General features: G+C 42.4%; 1 protein-coding gene across 1 annotated transcript in view; it reads right to left on the bottom strand.

Moving 5' to 3' along the window:
- pard6gb (par-6 family cell polarity regulator gamma b) overlaps positions 1-7731 on the bottom strand; it is a 26579-nt gene extending 18848 nt beyond the window's left edge. The window contains exons 1-2 of the mRNA XM_048228879.1: positions 7367-7731; positions 1799-2021 (exon numbers count right to left, since the gene is read on the bottom strand). Coding sequence (XP_048084836.1) covers positions 1799-2021; positions 7367-7441 — 298 coding nt within the window. The 5' untranslated portion in view covers positions 7442-7731. The remainder of the gene's footprint in view (positions 1-1798; positions 2022-7366) is intronic.
- Positions 7732-21855: the final 14124 nt, after the last annotated feature.

The following is a 21855-nucleotide window of genomic DNA, read 5'->3' as shown; positions in this document are numbered from 1 at the left end:
CTTCAGCTGACGATACACAAGGTCACTGTTTGAGCAATGTTGCTGGCCAATATTGCTTCTCATTGATATTGGACATCATCAGTAGGTAGATCATGATCATCCAATCAGAACACATGGAACTGGTTATGTGGTTGCCCAGCAACATGGCTCAGAAAATCTCCTTTAGACTCTATAAAGCATTGGTTCCCAAAGACTGGGTCGCAACCCACAGGTGGGTCGTAGGAGATTTTATTTGGGTCGCCAGCATAGCCTAGTGACCATTTATGTTGTGTAATACCCCTAGCTTATACCTTATATAGCTTAGGAAAGCTAACAGCTTTCTATTAGGATCTAGTTTGTTAACTACCACAGTCACGAGTTGGGTCATAGTCTGTCATTTCTAAAAAGTGGGACCCCAGAAAAAAAGTTTGGGAAACACTGCTATAAAGCACCTTGAATCAATGTCAATGAATGAATGACATACTAGCGAATGATCTCTTCAGCCTTGCTTGTGTCTGAATTGGAGCCGCTAGGGGAAGAGACGTGGGCTGGGGAAGCGACGTGGGCTGGGGAAGCGGACACAGCATGCAGTATTCAAAGAAACTTCACCAGAGGAGCAGTCCTCTGAAGTTATTAATGTTTTTTCTGTTTATCTGATATGGGATTTGGTGTGCGTCTGTGACACTTTTACCTTGTGTCTGTGACTGTGTGTATGGAGAGAGAGATACAAAGAGAAAATGAGAAAATGCTGACCAAGCAGACCACACCACTGCCTGTTATGACTAAGATAAAAAGTAATATTCCTATAAGCCGACTGAAAAGCCGTCTTATAGCCGTACAACAACGCTGAACCCAAAACAGGTCCAGACACCACTTATACAAACCTGACCTTCCATAGTCGGATCATCTGGGTTCCAGGGCAACGTTAGATTCCATAATCTAAACTACTGCAGGGGTCTATGCAATATGGATAAACAGTAATCTGTTAAAGATATGTGTGAGAAACCAGCTTGCTGCCTGCTGACTTTTCTAGCATACAGATTTCTTACTGCTGTGATTTTCCGTTCCGTCATAGAATATGGAACGCGATTCCAAAATGGTGGCCAGTCCTGCTCCAGTCTGCATGCATGATGAGAAAGGGGTCAGCCGAACATGACTGGGTGGGAAGAAGCTGGATGAGACCAAATTACTCAGATGCAAAATTATTTTTGTCACTCTTCATGTCTTTTGTTCTAGTGGTGAATGCATCAGTATGCCAGTGGACATACCCCAACCCTGACCTACATTCAACAGACCGGGGGCTCTTCCTTTTGACAACATGGTAGGACTTATCCACCAGACATGCATACACATACTCAGACAGAAACTACAGACAACTACAAGAGCTGACCACCCCCTGCCAAGAGGTAAACAAAACAGAAAGCTGAAACATCTGAGAGAAATTCCTTTTGTGAAATAACTATAAAAACAAAATGTTCTGTGTTTAGAATAAGTCTTGATTAACGTAATCCATGTGAAAATATAGGTGAGAAACTAGACATGTGTTATGTCTATGCGTCTGTGCATGTGACCGTGAGTGAGTGAGTGAGATAAACTGAGAAAGAGAGAATAAAGGAAAGAGATGGGGTGGGGGTTGTCTCTAATGATGATGACACACAGCAGACCATTCCCACAGAATTTGTGGGTCAGTGAATGTTGCCATTAGCCGTTCTTCCTGCAGAGAATCAAGTCTGGGCACAGTGGTACCCCACTGAGTGAGAGAGAGAGAGAGAGAGAGTGAGAGTGAGAGTGAGAGAGAGAGTGAGAGCTGTAGACCTACCTTGTTTCTGGATGAAGATCCTGAGAAGGGGATGGGCAGAGGTGACAGCCTTGCAGAAGTTGTCATCGTTGTTGATGGGCAACAGGTCTCCGTGCACGTCTGCATAGCCGATCATCACCTCCATGTTGGCAATGCGGTGGATGTGCATGATAAGCTTGTAAAACTCCTCAAACTTGCCTGGCTTCACACGGTCCACAGAGAACCTGCGGAATTCAGCCCCATACTACAAATAAATGCAGAGAGAGAGAGAGAGAGAGAGAGAGAGAGAGAGAGAGAACACAGTTAGCTAGACAGAATTTCTCAAACGTATGCAGTGAGATGACGAGATGAGATGATAAGATGAATGAGAAGATTATCTCACTCATATTTACACTTTATTTGTGTAACCCATCCAGCCTACATCACACATAAACACAAACATCAATGTTTCTGCACTTGTGCATCCTTGCAAATCTGCGCACGCACGCACGCACACACACACACGTTTCTGCTCTTTCTGTAAAGACTTTGCTGTGTTAAGGAGCACCAAGGTTCATTTCTGAGTTTTACTCCAAGACCCTCAAGAGAGCAGCCTAGACACCAGACTAAACAGCCACAGCCTGACACCCTGACGTTGCCCTGGAACCCAGATGATCCGACTCATTCTATTAGCTGGTTTTAAATCACAACCATGGACTTGGAAATGCATTTCATTTAAAATTATTCTAATCTTCTAATCTAAGTAAATGCTAAATTCTTGTGTGATAGAAAGCTTGACTGAGAATATCCTGATTGCACATAATTGGCCTGATAATGCATGTCTGTGTTTGTTTATTTTGTATTAGTGAACTTTGGGTTAGCCTGTGATTCAGTGTTGTGAAAAGAGGAACCGGCAAACAGCTTAGTGACAATAGAACAATACATGAGTCAGTCTGTGTTCGTCTGTGTGTGTGTGTGTGTGTGTGTTGGTGTGTGTGTATAGAGAGAGTGCGTACACGGACAGACAGCATAGAATGAAACACTGAACAACAGATGAGGTAATGGTTGTCACGACTAAGCACTTTCCACACGCTCTCCTATATCATGTGTACACACAAAAACATTGTGCAAATCATTCACAAGCAGGAACACGCAGGAACACACACACACACACACACACACACACACACACACACACACACACACACACACACACACACACACACACACACACACACACACACACACACACACACACACAAGAAATGTGCCACATCGTATTATCCATGATATACCAATGCAGTGTTTCCCATTGTTGTTCCAGTGTTTTGGGGCAGCCGTGGCCTACTGGTTAGCGCTTCAGACTTGTAACAGGAGGGTTGCCGGTTCGAACCCCGACCAGTAGGCACGGCTGAAGTGCCCTTGAGCAAGGCACCTAACCCCTCACTGTTCCCGGAGCGCCGCTGTTGTTGCAGGCAGCTCACTGCGCTGGGATTAGTGTGTTGAACACTGTGTGTTCACTGTGTGCTGAGTGTGTTTCACTAATTCACAGATTGGGATAAATGCAGAGACCAAATTTCCCTCATGGGATCAAAAGAGTATATATACTACTATACATACATTGACTAATTTGTGGCGGCCCACCACAATATCAACATTGACCACCACACAATGATTTTCCTGGTTGTACTAAATTGTGCTTAAATCTGGTTAGCATCATAACCACGCTGTGCTAATTTGCTAAAAACTGTTGCATTCACGTTAATTCTGCAAACCTACCACCACAGTATAATTCAATTCTGTGGGAAACACTGCAATGGAATTCCTTCCTGTGACAAACAATTGTCATATTGTGATATTAAATTATATAGTTGATGACATGTTCACATATGCGCTGCCAGGTTGGCAATTCGCAGAACAAGAACATGCATGACAGAAGGCAGAGATCAAAGTTAGGAAAAAGAGTTATTCACCGATGATGGTCAAGATTATGTTTCGCTTTTTGTGTTTGCATGGCTCTTAAGACTGTAAGCATGTCTGATTGTGTGTTTTATATGTGTGATTTAATATCAAGACGATAGTGGTGAATGGGACTAGTTACCATAAAGACTACGATGAAATATCAGATATGATATAGTCTTACATCCATGTCTGCAGCACGAGAAACACAGAGTGGGATCATATACACAAGCATGGCTTTGTCTCTCTCTGTAGCAGTCCTGTTTCATCACAGCAGTAATTTGTGAGGGCGCTGCAGAAGTGCAATTATGCTCTCAGAAATGGAGGGCAGCACTGAAGCAGCAGGAGCAGCCTGTCATTAGAGCATGAAATACCAACATCAGGCTGGGGAGCAAGCAGGGTGGGAGGTGAAGCTTGGCGTGTGTGGCAGGTGCTTAATTCAGAGTTTAGAAAGGCAGTCACACACATAATTCTCGCTCACATATAGACAGAATCTATCTGTGTGTGTGTGTGTGTGTGTGCGCGCGTGTGTGTGCGCGTGTGTTGTGAGTTCTCTCCCTTGCAGACCCAGGCTCCTCATATGGTTGTGTTGCTGAGATGGCACTGTGGCTCTGCTAACTTCTATGTTTAGCAGTAAACCTTCAGAGATGGGGACTAGCTTGTTAATTAATGAATACATTTTACAAGCCTTGTAGCCTGGAGGCTTATTGGACCCAACAATAAGTATACTGTAAGTATATATACTCTTTTGATCCCGTGAGGGAAATTTGGTCTCTGCATTTATCCCAATCCGTGAATTAGTGAAACACACTCAGCACACAGTGAACACACAGTGAGGTGAAGCTCACACTAATCCCGGCGCAGTGAGCTGCCTGCATCAACAGCGGCACTCGGGGAGCAGTGAGGGGTTAGGTGCCTTGCTCAAGGGCACTTCAGCAGTGCCTACTGGTCGGGGTTCGAACCGGCAACCCTCCGGTTACAAGTCCGAAGCGCTAACCAGTAGGCCACAGCTGCCCTAAATTGCACTAAATTTAGCAAATGTAACCTGCGTTGTGTTGAATCTGCGCGATTCAGCCCTGCACACGCCCGGACTCGAACCCGCGAACAGCAGCACCTCGGATCGGGAGGCGAGCGCGCTAACAATTGAGCCAATAGCCCAGGCTACTGGCTCTCATGCCAGCAGCACTCTTGAGGCGTCGGGGAGTGAGGTTTACCAACGTTCCACAAGCACAGCTAAGCTAGCTGGCATCCGTTACACAAAGGTAAGGGGCCAATGTTGAAAGACAAATATTTACACAAAAGATGCATTCCAGTCAGAACCTGCTTTACATTTCAATACTACAGAACTCATTTCAGAAGTCAATCGTGTGGGGTAGCTGTTGGAATAGATCTCTTTTCTTGTTACCGAGAGCTAAACGTGTAACAGCTTCAAAAAAAACATACATGTGGCAATGGAATGAATGTGATTGAGTCGTTTTCAATTTTTTTGTTGGCTCATGGATTCATGCTCCGGCCAGGCCTCCTGGTAGTGTCTGATCATGCTCAAACAGGAACTCACTCAGTGAGCCATATCACAATGACAGAGCTGTCTGTGACACGACTGAGGAAACTCTTACCTGTTGAGGCAAGCAGAACAGACCCCACGGTAGCCTGACACACACCAGTTCCCCATTCAGCTGCATGTGTGCTTAACGCTCATCAAGTACATTCAGGTACTGAACTTTCAACATTTTTTGTACGCAGAGGCTGAGAGACATGCTGACTCTGTTGGATGTCAAACAGCAGACACAGCTTAAGACACAGGAGACACCCTTTCTTGATAAGGAGGGAAAAGCAAAGCAAAAAAAACAGCAGAGACTACAACTCAGCTATTCTGTTCATGGCCACCTGTTTCACGACAGCACCAGTCAAAGACATGAACGGCAGCCAGGAACCCTGCCTCATGGTGGTACACTTCACAAAGTTCCAGTCAGGCCTGCAGCAAAAGACTCCTGCTGTCATGTGATTGAAAAGATTAGTGAGTCACGGTGCTCTTCTCGCCTGTACTTCTCAGAGTGCGTTGCTCAACCCACAATGAATAGAGCAATGGTGATGACACATTATGAGGAGGCATTCAATAAAAGCCTGTCTGACACCCTCTCCTTTCCAGCCTAATAAACTGACCTGCACTCACATAACAGGGTGAGTGGGTTTCAATTTGAATGCCCATAAGACCTTTCACAGAGCCCTTTTGTGATAACTCTTTTTCTTAGTGTAGGCCAGGGACTCTCATGCTTGTCCTGTGTTCTTACAGACTGTGAGAAAGTTGCTCAATCTGCATCTCGCTCCCTTCTTTCAGACGGGGGTATTGGTCTATTCTTAGGGAGCAGTCTAACCCCAGATAGGGGAGAGGGGGGTGAGTGGGTGTGTGTGTGTGTGTGTGTGTGTGTGTGTGTGTGTGTAATGGGGGTTTTGTTGGGTCTTCAGAGGCCTCCTTTCACAGATGATGGGAACCCAACATTCCAATTCCTGATATGAATTAGATCATTGCTGAGGCCCCAGCTCCCTCAGACAAAAGATAGATCAGGAGGTGGGCACGGTGCCCAGGCACTCTCCTAATGAAGGCCTTCACAGCCATGGCACATTGTTATGAAACCTATCCAAACCAATCACCACCTCGATTTTCTCTGTGTAGAGGTAGGCTCTGAATTTAGGCTCAAAAATTAAGAAGCAGAGACTACAAAGACCTAGACTACAAAGAGTGGCCATAGGGCCTACTTGCACTTGTTGGTTTTTTGTTTTTACACAATACTAAGACAGAGTGTCAACCATGAGTCATGCCACCATCAGCTAAGTAGTGCCTTCATTTTCTTTGTGACAGATAGATTCTTTGATATCAAGACGAAATGTCATTTTTTGCCAATGACTGTCGGTAACAACAGTGGACAGTCTGGTCCTGTTCGGGTGGAATTTGTAGACCCCCAAACCCCCCCAACCATACATATCCCACTATGAGTTCGTGTGTTAAATCATCCATTTCTCTGGCACTGCTACCGCGTCATCAAGTCAAGAGGGCATTCCTACAGGCAGCAAGGAGCGGTAACATTACGGGGAAACCTACATGGAAGGCATAGTTTCGGTATTGTCAATTAGGGTGGCTTGGTGAGAATGTCAAAGCAACAGCATTTATGTCAACTGCAAGTCTTCCTACTCTAAGGCCAAGCAAATGAACGTCAGATCCTATCTGAAACCATAAATTCAAGAACGTGGAGGCATTGAAATACCTATTTCAATCCGTATTTAACAATTTCGGGCATTCGTCTTCGCAACATTTAGACAATAGTGTAGCGGAGTATTTGCCATATGAGATTTTTTTGAGGGAAAATGGGAGCATCACATATCACATGGGCAAGGCAAAAACATTAACCAGATATTCCAGATTTGCAAGCAAATTCGAAAATGAACGTAGCCTACCCTAATGGACTTCTAAAGGGCCATTGCACCAACGCAACTATTCTTCAACGCAACTTGGTTGCATGGCGCGTTTCGTTTGTAAAATCAGAGAAGATTTTCCAACCTCAGTAAATCGTGGACCTCGTCGACTTTGCGTAGCACTTTTGGATACAATTTCCCAAAGTTTCTCTATTTAGTTGCAAGAGAAGCACAACCTACCTTGCTTTTGACTTCAACGGCATTGCAATCCAATTGTCGTAAAGACTGTGATTTATTAGGGATAATCCGACTCATTTTTGCTTTTTCTTTTTAAAAGTTAACACTTTTGCCCGCTTCACGGGGCAGCTCGATTAAAATCCCGCGTCGTCTGAATGGAGAAGTTTTCCCTCTACAGCTGTAGGTCACCTATATTCCACCTATGAGTGCTAGAATCCGTACGACTGTTAGTGAAACTTCAGCAGAAAAAAATGAAATGTTATGAAGAAATCAGCAACTCGGACTGGGGGAGTGGGTTAACTTTTAAAATGACATCATCGCTGCGCCCCACAAGCGTAGCGCCAAGCGCCAGCCCTCAATAGAGGCCATCCCACAATGCTCCCATAACCATGAGCGGAGTATACTCCCACACGCTAGAGGACGCGCTTTTAGAGGTGATTTTTATTTCTATAAATAGGCTGCATATAACTAGTTTCATTGGTGTGTATAAGGTATTGGTGTAGGTTGATTTCCACATTTGTAAAATCAACTTGGTATAGCCGATGAATAGGCATAATCTCAAATGTAATATCAAATTATTAGCTAGGTGCCGTTCTAAATTTATCTTCCGTGATGGGGTCACCACGGTGTCTCCAGGTTTACTGCGTTCTGGCTGGCAGCCAAGTGTGGTGCCAAGGAGGACAGCCGCAGCCGCAGCCGCTTCGTCCTGTTTGTCAGTTCGGGTCACCTCCACAGTCCCTCCAAATGTAGCGTAGGCTACTGTTGTCACATTTAAGGAATAGGCTATTAGATTTTCAATAGTAGTTATTCTAACAAGACATAATATTTCACATGCAGTCAAACATGAAAAGGCTTAATTCTGCAATTTGTGCAGAATTAAGCTTAGCCCTACAGCATGGCCTGTCATTCATGTTTTTCGACTTCCCAATAGCTTTATTATTAGCAATGTAAATTATAGGCCTATAGTTTAGAGGACCAGGGTCCTCCAACAGTTCATAATGAACATATCGCTGTCACAAATAGATAGATAGATAGATAGATAGATAGATAGATAGATAGATACTTTATTGATCCCCAGGGGAAATTCAAATGATCCTTAGTAGCCGGTCTTCAATTATCCTTATAATTCCAAAGATGTCCGAACTAATCAAACTTAATTAGACGGACCACTGCTGCCGTCATGTGGCGTGGTGCTTTCACGTGAACAAATTGACAAAAACTTATACCACATCGTTCTCCGGCACAACTAGATGGCAGTGTAACACCGTGCCTGATTGCGCTTTTGAGTAGGGAAAATGCAGCTTAGGTTATCAGAAAGATTACAAAGTTCTCTCTCTCTCTCTCTCTCTCTCTCTCTCTCACACACACACAGAGAGAGAGGCTGAGTGCTGAACTGTAATTGTATCTTTTGTTCCAAACATTTTATTTGTCAAAACATTAGCCTACTTTGTTAGGACATCTCTGTGTACTCCAACGTTGATGCTGGTGTGTCATTACACACCCCCTAAATATTCACAATATGTTCTATTTCATCACATAGGTTACTGTACATTGATAAATTGTATAGCCTCTATAGGTGTGTGTAATGTAATCACTATGTTAGAAATAAGAAAGAGCAGAAACTGGGTTTATTCAGCAAGCAGCATGGCACAGCAATCACATACAGTATGGGAGCAAAAATAGAAAGGACTTCAACATCACTGGAAGCACATAATCCATTATAGTGCACTACACACAACACAACATGTACAACATTGATTTCAAATTCATACATAATCATTTGATAATATTACTTTCTTTTTTATTTGATCTTTTGTTCCCCTGGTCTTTCCAGTAACTGAAGAGGCCCCTTTGCTAAGCTTAATCATGTGTCTATCTACATGTGTGTGTGTGTGTGTGTGTGTCTGTGTGTGTGTGTGTGAGAGAGAGAGAGAGAGAGAGAGAGAGGTGATGAGGGGGATTAGAGGGCCTTTTAGGGGGTCTCTCGACATTCCACCACTTAAATGGCCCAGCACACTGTGTCCTAGCCCAGACCCTCTCACCTCAACATTCGCAGGCACACTGGACGCTGACCCCCTCTTCCAGCCCTCTAGTCCACAGGCTTTTGTCTCACCAGGTCTGGCTATGTTGAGACGATGGGAAACAGATGCAAGGGGAAGAAATGAAAAAAAAAAAAAAAAAACATTCAACCCACATTCCTCTGTCTGGATCAGTCCTCCTGCAGGTCTGGATGGGGCCCCAAAGGCCCTGGGGTGCTAGTCGAATCTATCAAAGCAGACCAAATGCAGAAATAGACTAGAGGTGAAAGGACCAGGTTTAGTGAGTACACATCTTTACCAATTGTTGTCATTTACAACCACAAAGGCAATGCAAAATAACAAGCGGAGTCGTGGCAAAGTGAGTGGGTTATGCAAAATCACTGCACCCACCTTTATTTTACCTAAGCTAGTGTTGGCCCCTCTGGTCAGTCTCCTCATGAGGCGGAGTGTAACCTGAGTGAAGTTTTATGTAGTGGGTTCAACCTCCCTCAGGAAAATGCTCATGCCCTCCTCAACATGAAACAGGCACCAAATAGGCTGAAATAGGGGTGGGTATTGAGAAACAGAAAATAGAAAGATGTGAGAGAAAGATGGTGGTGTGTGTGTGTGTGTGTGTGTGTGTGTGTGTGTGTGTGTGTGTGTGCATGTGTGGGTGGGGGTGGATGTGTGTGTTTGTGGGGGGCAGTAAGACTGATGGTCATGCTCCTGCATTAACACTAAACATTAGCTTCACTGTGTGAGCTGCATGGGTTTTTCCTTATTAGGGAATTAATCACTGCTGGGTGTAAAAGGGGCGTGTACATCCTCAAGAACAAAAGGTATTATAATAATCTTATGACTGCTTAGAAATATGTGCAAATTGTCATATTGATGCACTGCATGTTGCTTTGAGATGAATATATATATATCGCTAGATGTAATATATCTACTATTACATTCAGGCTTCATTCAAGGACTTACATCAAGCACCAGTTCTATAAGTGACAAGTGCTTGTGAAATGCTTAGGGAAGTGTATAATCCTAAGAGCTGGTGAACTTTTCTAGCTGGTGATCACTGGGCTACTAACGTGCACAGGAAATTCCTAGTTCATGATGCAAGGCAAGATCCTGGTCCCATTTACACAACACCAGAAACCATGCATGCATGCACGCATTAATATGCATGCATGTGTCTATGTAATTATCATTACCCTTCTTTTACTGACTGTACCTCGCTATGTGTTTCCCTAATTCTCTTTTTTCCTTTGCACACCGTCTTTTCTCTTTTTTTAATGGTGGTGCATGGTGCATTTATTTACAATAACACTCTGTTGTGAATTATACGTTGGGGGAAAAGGGTTGGGGAAAAAAATTAATTAATTGTAATAGCAAAATATTGCTTCACTGAATAGGAGAACCTAATATCTGACCACAGATCTCAATGTGTCACATGTCAAAGACAAGACAAGGCGTTCATTTTCAATTACAAAACAATATGTGGTAACAAAAAGCATTCCTGTTTTCTCACAGTTTGCCAGCAGAGAGCAGAAGCCCATTGGTTAAAGCAATAACCCCATTGGTTAAAGCAATTTCCCAACATAAAGCAAGTACGCCTTTTTTGTTATACTTGAAATTCTTATGTCTGACTTTTAGGCCAAATGTAGACAGTGATGAGCCTATGACTCAGCTGGGCAGTTTGTTTTTATTGGTTGGGTACCAACAATCATACTCAACTGTTGTTTTATTCATGTTGCCTCTTCATAAATCTCCTCATGCAGTGAAAGGGGATTTTATTCTTTTATAGCTATGTTAAGCATGCCCATCCCCATATTGACAGTGAAGTCAAATAAATGAAATTACGTGCCTCATTAAAGTCTGAAGACTTTCCAAGTATGAGCTCCAACTTTAAATGTTGTTTCAGTGCATTTTTGTTTTTTCCTTGTAGCTTGTAAATATAGTTAAATAAGTTCTGAGTTGTCTAAAAGATCATCAAAGATACGTCTCAGTCCTCTCTACAGAGGGAATAAAGTTGACTGGCAAACATCTGTCCTCGTCTTTCATGTTCATGAGATGCAGTAATGGTTCAGGCGCTTGTTCAGGGACCGGTCATAACCCAAACACTGCCTATGACAGGGGCTGTGACCTAATTACTTGGGCCACTCACTGTCTCCATGTTACATGTTACATGTAGAAAGGTAAAAAATATTCCTGTTTGTCAGCAGGGGCCCTCTTTATAGTAGCATAGACGTGTAATGTATTTTTTGAGCTTAGATAATGGCTTGACTTTGACGTGGCGAAGCCAGCTCAATATTATGTAGTTGTAAATGCATATTCCGGTCTTACTCAAAATTGCACCAATGAACATCATTTTGAATGTTTCCACTCATTATCATCGAAAAATAGGTTGTGTTAAGATCGGAGCTGCATACCACAGTATTCTTGGGAACCATCCTCCCCAGTCCTCCCCAGTCCTGCACATGCGCACACCCAGGTCTTGTTTATGCGCATCCAGGATCCCTGGAGCCACCTTTCTCCATTTTGTCTTGTCTATCATCTATCTTTTGCTTTTGTTTGTGACACTGAATGCCAAGTGGATGTGGCCATGCATCATAAAGCCACATTGTTCACAGAGAAGTTACACCAGCACACTGCATGAGTTGGTGAAGCATGCATAAACCTTCCCCTTGTCTCCACTCTCTCCCTCTCTCTCTCTCTCACTCAGTCTCTCTCTCTCTCTCTCTCTCTCTCTCTGTCTGTCTGTCTTCTCTAGTCCAACCCTGGTATGGTATTGCTGATGCTCTGGTCCAGTATGGGAGAGTGTTGGAGAGGGAGAAGGGAGGGTGCTGCATGTGTGCAGTGTTCTGTGTTTGGGAGCGCCATGGTGTGGGTTGAGGGTGTGTGTGTGTGTGTGTGTGAGGCTGTATGCATTTAGGGGAGAACAGTGACAGAGGAGAGTTGTGTGCGGGAGTGATGGAGCAGTGAGGGAGATGTGAGGGGTGTGTGTGTGTGTGTGTGTGTGTGTGTGTGTGTGTGTGTGTGTGTGTGTGTGTGTGTGTGTGTGTGTGTGTGTGTGTGTGAGGGCAGAAATGCAGGGGGGAGGATATGAAAGGGGTGAAGTAGAGATTTTGAGATTTTTGGGGAGAGATTGATCTTTCACAGGGGCCTGACTTTCCTTTTCCTAATGTTTTTCACAGCGAGCATCCCTGAACAAAATGGGGCACACAAAGGCCAGCTGGGAGAGCAGAGCAGTGCAGGGGAGGAGTGCATGTTCTGTTCTTCTCTCCCTCCCTTGCTCCACCCATTTTCCCTGATCCCTCGCACAAGGGATATGGCTGTCAGCGGTAAACATGTCTGTTCCAACTCTTCTTCTTTTTTTTTACTTCTCTCCACCCCACTCTCTCTCTATTTTTCTTTCTTTCTCTCATCTAAATGATCAGGTCACAGCAATGTCAGAGTTTCCTCTGTGAGTGGTGGTTGGATGATTTACAGTTCAGCCCCAAATCTGCAGCACCGCTGGACCCTGAGCACGGCAGGACTCAAAGATGATGAATGTTTGAACAAATGAGCAAATGTGTACAAGACAGTTACATTAAAACACACACACATACATATACACATACACACTAACACACACACACACACACACACACACACACAAAAGCACATGCACACAGATGTGGAGGAGAGTGCTGGCTCATGCTTCACTGTCAGTTTGAGACGCTCAGTGGTGGGGTCACCCAGAGAGAGGGGCCCATATGGCTCTGCCCTCCACTGCCCCACAAGTCTCTGTATTTCAAAGGCTAAAAAACGGTCTGCTGGTACATATGTAAACATTGGCATACACACACACACACACACACAGAGGGAGAGAGATCATCAACCACAAAGCCATACAAATACACACAGACAAACAGACCTAACCACACACACACACACACACACACACACACACACACACACACACACACACACACACACAGATTACACACATACTTTCTCTCTTACATACACACACATTCTCCTAGATTGTTTCAAGGTGCCAGGGGTACTAGATGAATGAGAGCAGTCTGGTGCAGATTTCTGCATGCATGCATCCCCTCGTTGTCTGCCCTCCACCCCTGCTGTGCATCCCCTCTGCAGGCAAGGCTTCCAGCTGACCTCTGACTTCCCAGCCTGCATCTTTTATCCTCTCAGTCTCCCACACACCAACGCTGGCATTAGGAGCAGCACAAGAGAACATCTGCTGCGCTGCTGTGCAAAGCTACAAGCTATCCAAACCAAAGTGCCGTCAGAGACATGCTTGGCATATTTGGCACAGATTTTTTTTGGTAACATTTGGTAGAAATGTTCCAGAATTGCTTTAGTTTCCAAAGACAGCGAGAGCAGCAGTATCTATCTAGCAACAATATAGAGGTACTTCCAGAGGCGTCTGGTGTCATTGGCGATATAGTCTCTCACACAAGTTTTCACACACACATACACACACACACACACACACACACATCTGGGCTACTCTCTGCACCTTTCTGATACACATGTGTGTGGTGGCATCAGTTGACACTTAGGAGAGTGTGCTGCCAGCTGAGACGAGATATGTCTGAAGCACAGATGGCTGAATATTACTCACTGGCATTATAAAAAAGAACATTGTGCACTGTAAGATTATGGTGGGTACCAGTACGATAGTAGGGAATATTACACACAGTAATGTAATGTGCAGTCGGAGAAAGATAGGAACTAGACCACTTATGATATTTTTCTTATCCCAAGCATGTGACTAAATTGTAAACTATAAATTATTGTTGTCAGATGCTGTATGCAACCACTCACACTATTGCAATATCAACGGCACGCTGAAAATGGCAAATTCATTTAAAAAAATGGTTTATATTTCCAAATTATTCAAACAATTCATAACAAATCTAATGTTTACATTCACATGGTTAGAAGGTTCTTGCCTGGATGACAATTAGGTTCAGGCACTTTGCAAGTCTACCTGAGAAATGAAAAGGTAGCTTACAGTTATTCTTATAAAATGTGTGGCCTTGTACTGTTTTGTTTTTTGTGATTTGTGTAGATACTGTCAAAATGAAAAAAAGAAAAGATGTTGGGAGCACTAAGGTGTCTTTGGGAGGTACTTTCTAGACCGCCTCCTGACCGCCTGTTTGGTTCACTGAGATAACAGTCTGGCTACCTTTTCTGCAGGCCAATCAGCGACCAGAGTGGATGAAGCTAAATGCTACCATGTAGAATTTGTAGGAAAAATGTGTAAATACATACACCAAAGGTAAATACATTATTTCCTTATTGTCAGTGCTGTTGACTTTTAGTTTGCAAAATTTAGTGGTGAAGTAGGAAGTAATCCCTGATCAGTTCAGTGTGGTTAGGCTGGACCAATGATTTTAAACGCAAAATCTACACCATTTATGGTATGATTGGAAACATTTCCCAATGGAGCAATGCCAGACCCTCTTCAAAAGTGAAACAAAGTGAATGGGTCTGGTGATACCAGGGTAGGTACTTTCTATATTTCCTAGACATGTAAATAAAGACACTTAGTCAGCCTTAGTTTTTTATGTGCCTGGGTACAAAACTCAGGCAAATAAGGTAATCAAAAACATTTGTATTGCAATATGCTGAATGTTAAATTGACAGGAGTTAATCATATTGCTCTTGGGTGCTCCTTGTTGGTGCCCCCACCCAATCCCAATCCTCCCCCACCTTTTTTATGCAGCCCTTGCCACTTAATCTACTAAACCCCTCTTCTACTGCCCCCCCTCCCCCATTAATGCACAAATAGGCTGACACCAGACATAATTTCACTGCATTTCTTACTTCCAGTAACTATATGCATGTGACAATAAACTTCCTTGTATCCTTGTATCATATGAAGCTTGAACTTTCAATGCATGGAAGCATTTCAAAGAACATAGACATTTCTAAACATAGACAAATAGTTTAAACCTGATCTAGTTAGATTCTAACTTTGGTTTTATTTGCCTAATACTATAAATAATATCTAAAAAGATATTTGATCCATTTCCTCTTTCTAGTCTGTCTTTTTTTTTGTAAAATTGTAAAAGTGTAATTGCAAGATTGTGTCATCCAAATTGTGTCTTTGTTTGTATGGTCATACAGATTGTCTTGTTCTTTATTAACATTTGATTGCATCACACTGTATTTTCACACCTTTGAACAGCAAATACCTGCAATGTAAATACATGGCTTGTGTAACAGACAAGAGAGTAAATGAACAAACACAGAAGTATACATGAAAATGTTTTGTCCATAAAGGCTCTATCATGTTAATATCTGTTAAGATTTACATTGTTATTGATACTTTTATCAACCTCCAAATCCAACTTCAATTTCAATGCAGCATTCATGCTAATATGTTAGATTTGTTTGTTTACTCTATTGAAGAAAAGTAAATAAAAAAAGACGATGGAGAGACACACACTGTTGTCCACATGGTCCCCATTTTGTGAGAGGATGTGGTGCAAAACTGTGTGCTGCTTGTAGACCTCTAAATGTGTGTGTGTGTGTGTGTGTGTGTGTGTGTGTTGTGGTGTGTGTGTGTGTGTTTTGGAGGTTGAAGTGTCATATCTGTCTGCCATAGCCGTTAAAACTTTCCACTGGAGGCCTTTGAAATCTTTTTGTGTACCCTCACTCTCTCTCACACACACGTACATACACCTCAACACTTTTCTCACGCAGTCTCTCAAACACACACACACACACACGCATGCACGCACACACACACACACGCCTGTAAACACAGAACTCACAAGCATCCCTCTGCTGTCCCTCTCTGTGACCCACAGACACTGACATGCCACCACACTTCCACAGGATGTGGCTGTTTCTGAGGCTGCGTCTGCATCTGCGCTTATCACCTTAGCTCAATGTGTGATTGAGCATTTGCATGTGTGTCTGCTTCTTGGTGAATGAGCATGTGTGATCTCATGTGTGTGGGTGCCTAGGTGTTCTTTTTGCTTTTCTGAAAGTGGAAACTGGCTAAGCCTAGTTTGCCAATTATAGAATGAAAAGACATTATTTGCCAACACACACACAGTCACACACACACACACACTCGCCAACGTAATGTAATTCAATTCAATTTTATATTTGCATTGCCAAATTAGAACATTAATTTATTACATTTATATGATTAAAACAAGGTTTACATACATACAGAATGATATGAATAAGATATGTCTAAACATAATATAATATGCACCCAAGATTAATAAATGCATGTGTCTGTGTCGTCTAGATGTGTATGTTTATGTATATGTGCAGTATGTTATTGTATGGTGTTTCCAATAGTGTGGATGGGTGTATATATATATATGTCCATACAATGGTGATGTCTAAGCAGTGTCCATGGATGCTGTCTGTCTCTATCTAAATAAGACGTGCAATGCCTCCATTTCCCATAACTCTCAGAACCCTATAAATATGCCGGCAACTCTGTCAAAAGAGGTATTCAGTATTTTCATATTTCCAACAGTTCAGGACCTCAAATCTCAACCTCACCCTCATATAATTTGATTTCTTGACAACCATGTTGTTCTTAGTCTGCCACTTTCTATGGTTACAGAGTCTGTATTTTACTCTCTACACTCTCTACTCTACACTACACCATATAGATACACACACAGAATTTCACAGGCAGATCCTGTGACACATCATTAATTAAACACAGCTGAAGAGACAGCAGGCACAAACACACACATGACACACATACCTCTTTCTCTCTGCATTGTTCAGCAATTCAAATCAACACAAATTCTGCTAATAGGTTACACAGATTGTGCTTTACGTTGTAGTTAATCATGGAGGACACTGACATTGCATTGAAATTGTACTGTGATATGTCTGCTGTCACATAAATCAAGATAACTTTAATAAAGTTCAAGAGAGCCTGGATTTTATTAATATAACTTCAGAGACCCTTAGACATGCACTATCCATTTTATTGACTTTTACAGTTAGTTTAACTGAATCAATAACCGTTTAATAACTGCAACTCCCACTAACATTTGACAGGGAGTACTATTCACCAGAGTTCAATTAGCTGTAAGATGAACCAGTCCGATCCAGCAGATTCTTCTGGCCCTGCTCGTATTTCTGTCTATTGCCTAGCTGCTGACTGGGCTCATGACTGATGTATAACCAAGTTCTTGCATTCAGTCAGAAAGAAAGTTGAATAAAAGTAGAAATGTACATGTTTACATGTGAATGTCTGCCTTTGTTTCTGTAGAGCAGCATAAGCCGTGCTCTGAATTCATGCTACACATCCTGTGTACGTGATTGCTCTAGAAATGTCAAACCACTGTACTCTCAAATTGCATACACTCAGATATACATCTCTTTCTCTCTCTCTCTCTTTCTCTCTCTCTTTCTGAGTGTGTGTGTGTTGCACTTGTTTATGCTATCTAGCATGCACTGTCACACAAATGCGCATACAGCGCCCTCCACCTTTTTTAAATTTAAAACATTTTTAAAAACAAAAACACCACAAAATGCCACAATTATTGGACCCCCTGAAAAATGTACAGCTAAAACAATTTCCAATAAGTGCCAATAATAATAATAAAAAAAAAAAAAAGTTACAAATTTGCCACGAAAAGGACCCATGTTTATTGAGCCCAAATGCACAGTGAAGAGGATGATTAGAGAGGAGAACTTCACTGTTTTCATTGTGACGCAAAGACAAAACATGAAGATGATTTGAGATCTCTTTACTCATCATTACCAGGGGTGCCAATCCATGTGAAGGTGTAGCTGTATTACACATGCAAAACCAACCAAAGCACAATCCATGTGAAGGTGTAGCTGTATTACACATGCAAAACCAACCAAAATGGATTCTTCCTAAATACTTAAATAAGGCAAACTCTGTGTGAGAAAAAGTGATAAAAGAAAACAGGGAAATGTGATAAAAGAAAAGAAGAAGGCAGGCCCAAATCAGGAGCCCAGCAGTAAGGTCTGTTTAAAAGCCAATCTGTTCATGGCCACTGTTCCATTCCTATTCATCTACATTAGCCAGCATTAATTAGCTTCTGGATGGAGATGTTAATAAATGCACCAGAGGGTGGCTGTATGGGGGTGGTGGCAGAGTACAAAGGCAATTGATCACTTTGTCCTGTTTCCTGTCGTCAAGAGCTGGACCCTGTTAGTTCAGCAGACCAATTCATCATTGAACCCTGAATCATCTGAGTTAGGAGAAACCCAGGGCTCTCTCTCCCTCTCACAGTCTGACCCATCTAGCCATTAAGACAAATACATACTTTTATTGTCCAAATAATTATCTTCTATTACTCAACACCAAAATGTCTACAAAGGAAGAAAACAGGAAAAACAGGGACAGACAACAAACAGCATTTAGGGTTTGTGTGGGCATGCTTTTGTCGCCATGGTTTCCATATTATACTACATGGCCACGCCCAACTACATCTCCTTTTAGGGAGACACAAGTCTGGAACACCATCTTTCACTTTTGGTCAGATTACCTGCTCAATCTATTCACTTCGTGAATGAGTTTGGTTTGAGGTTTATACCAAAGATTCTAGAACAGAGCTCTGTTCTAGAATCTTTGGTTTATACCAAAGATCCTTGATTCCGCTTTAACCCTCTGGTTAGACCACTGCTTGAATTTCCTATTGTGATGCGGTGTTCAGAATGTCTGGAATCTTGTTTTTGTTTTTTTTTGGAATTTAATGTCATGTTTTGTTTTATTTGTCTGGATTAATAACATTTTATACCATGGTCTAGGTTGAAAAGGGTGTCGTTTAAAAAGTGATATACGTGTAGGTGTACTATGAAGTAGATCTGGTAAAAAAAAGTTTAATCGCCGTTCCATATCAATGCTTATGAATGGTAACTATAACAACTATAGTAGGACGACGGTTGAGCCTGGAGGCAGGCTTCGCAACAATGGAATCAACTGTAAACAGCTGAAAAAACTAACGATTTTAGCTCTAAAACTCATTTATTATTAATAATTGATTTCATATTTATTTATTTCGTAAGTGACCATGGTATAAACGGGATAATGCCCTTTGAAGCGTCCATTATCAGAAATAAATGGACGAAAGCAACTGTCCTCTTCCGGGCTGGGCAGTTCAACGCCTCCGTCGTCCATTTATTTCTGATAATGGACACCTCGTCGGGCATTATCCCTTACATATAGGCATTACTTTCAGTGCTTTTCTGCTTGATTCTAATGTACGCCTAAAGTTTTTGCCAGTCAACGTCCGTATTTTTCAAACCAATTGGACTAATTTAACATTAAATTTTCTTTATTTTATTTCATTTCTATTTTTTACTTTTTATTATTAGTTAATTTGTTTGTTGTTTGTCTTGTATGTCTTGTACACTGCTCCATCTGGCATCTTTTGTCTTGTCTGTCATTTGTTATTTTGAAAATGTGTTTGTCATGTCTTGGGGTCAGGGGTACGCTGGCGACTGTGCCGCTCCGTCCCTCATCTTTTGTCTTATGTGTCAATGTCTTGTGTGTGGAGCGCTTTGGGTGACACTCTGTGCATACAAAAATGCTCTGTATAAATAAAAGTGACTTGACTTCACTTGACTTGACTTGATTTGTGAGGTTTAGAGGATTATTGACATTTTTTAAGGTTTTTCTCACAAATATATTTGAATTTGTTAAATTTGTTAAACATTGCCAAAAAGAACAAAAAATAAGAACTTGGTTGCTAGTGCTACTCAAGGCCCTCTGGGGCAAGCAGGAAGTTCCTGCATTAGTGGACTAAAGGCCATGATTTACAGGGGAAACACAATATTCCCTAATGGCACATTTCCAATGAAATTATTCAATTAGGTTATCCACAGATCAGTCCATGGACAATCTGACCGGATAGAGGACATAAATGGATTTGTGTGTGTTAGTGTGTGTGTGTGTGTGTGTGTGTGTGTGTCTGTGTAAAGACAGAGAAAAGGGTGGTGGATAGAAATGGTGAGATGAAAAGTCAAAGGAAGGAAGATAACATTGATTTCTAGAAAACTAGGCTTTTAACAGAAAATCACGATACACAATCAAAAAATGTATGCATGTGCACACATGTTCGCTCTCTTCCCCTCTTCTAGAGTTCCCCAAAAGAGATTCTAATGCAGTGGATGTAATGCTACCCAGGTTTTAGATTTACTCCAGGTGAGGGATGGGTGTGAATGAGAGGAGACTGGAGACAGCACTTTACAGTTGAAGTGAATGCGCCTCTCCAAGGAAGAGAACAGTCCGCCCATTTGGCCTTGAATTCTACACTTCCAAAAAGCCAGGTATGGCAGTCAGATCACTCACCGTAGTGACAGCAAACACAGATGGTCCATCGCACATGGCAAATGAGGACGCCGTCTAATTGTTCCACAATTCCATGTAGTTTGTACTTTGTAACCAGTAATAGTTGACAGATGAGTTAACTGCTCTTTGGCCAAAATGGTTGCAACCTCCATCCTGTCATTCTGTGGCAACAGTGCTCTCATGATAATGGTTCCTCCCACTGTGTTAGTTGCTGGTTTCTCTTCTGTCCCTGTGAATTTTTGATTACACCACGCTGCTGTGTGCCAGTGGTGTTTGGGCGGACACCCTTGTTCTTGGCTGTGGATTGCTCCCTCTTGTGTGTGAGGAGAGAGCTGTAAGCCTCCCAGCTCCCCATACATGCTTGGTAAGCCGTGAGAGATCACTGAGCACTGTGGGATCCTCCTCGCTGGCAAGACTCATCTCTCTCTCCCACAGGCACCATCTGTCCATTCAGATCCCCCGCACCGGCACACTGGTGCATGTGTGTGTGTGTGTGTGGTGTGACTGTGTAAGAATTGTTAATCATACATTCACATGATCAGCACACGTACATACACAACCTACTCATATTGCCAGAGATTCAGCCTCTTTCTGTTGGCTTTCAGCTCTGAAGCGATGTGTGTTCCTGGTGATAGACAGAGGGAGGCAGGGTGTCTGAGTGTCAGCCTATGAAGAGCAGACGTGTGTGTGGAGTGGCTCTGATTTGGTCCAGCTGAGTCACATGATTAGAGCAGCAGCGAGCAACAGATCAGTCTGGCAGCACTACAGAGGACACCAACCCATGATCTTAACTCTTGACTCAGAGAATATACCCAAAAAGCTGCTTCAAATAAATGTATGACTTGATGGTCTCAGCATCTGTGCTAAGTTACTGCGACAAATGGATTGAATTGATATGGACTGCCACTGTAAATAGACAGTGATCACTAGGTGTGCAGCATGGCCTAACCCAGGGATGATTCATTAAAACTGTGTTTCCATTCTAGGTGATCTACTGCCTCACAGTAAATCATTCACTAAAGTATTTAATCGACCAAATCTTTTTTCACCTTAAAGGGAAACTTGGCAGGATTTCCCCCTCTGCTGGAGAAATTGTGCATTATGCTATTTCAAACTGTGGGAAAAATAACGATAAAGCACATGGATTTGTT

Source organism: Alosa alosa, chromosome 20 (assembly GCF_017589495.1).
Source record: "Alosa alosa isolate M-15738 ecotype Scorff River chromosome 20, AALO_Geno_1.1, whole genome shotgun sequence".
Lineage (NCBI taxonomy): Eukaryota > Metazoa > Chordata > Actinopteri > Clupeiformes > Clupeidae > Alosa > Alosa alosa.
The sequence above is the reverse complement of the archived record's forward strand: the minus strand, read 5'-3'. Positions and strand labels throughout refer to the sequence as shown.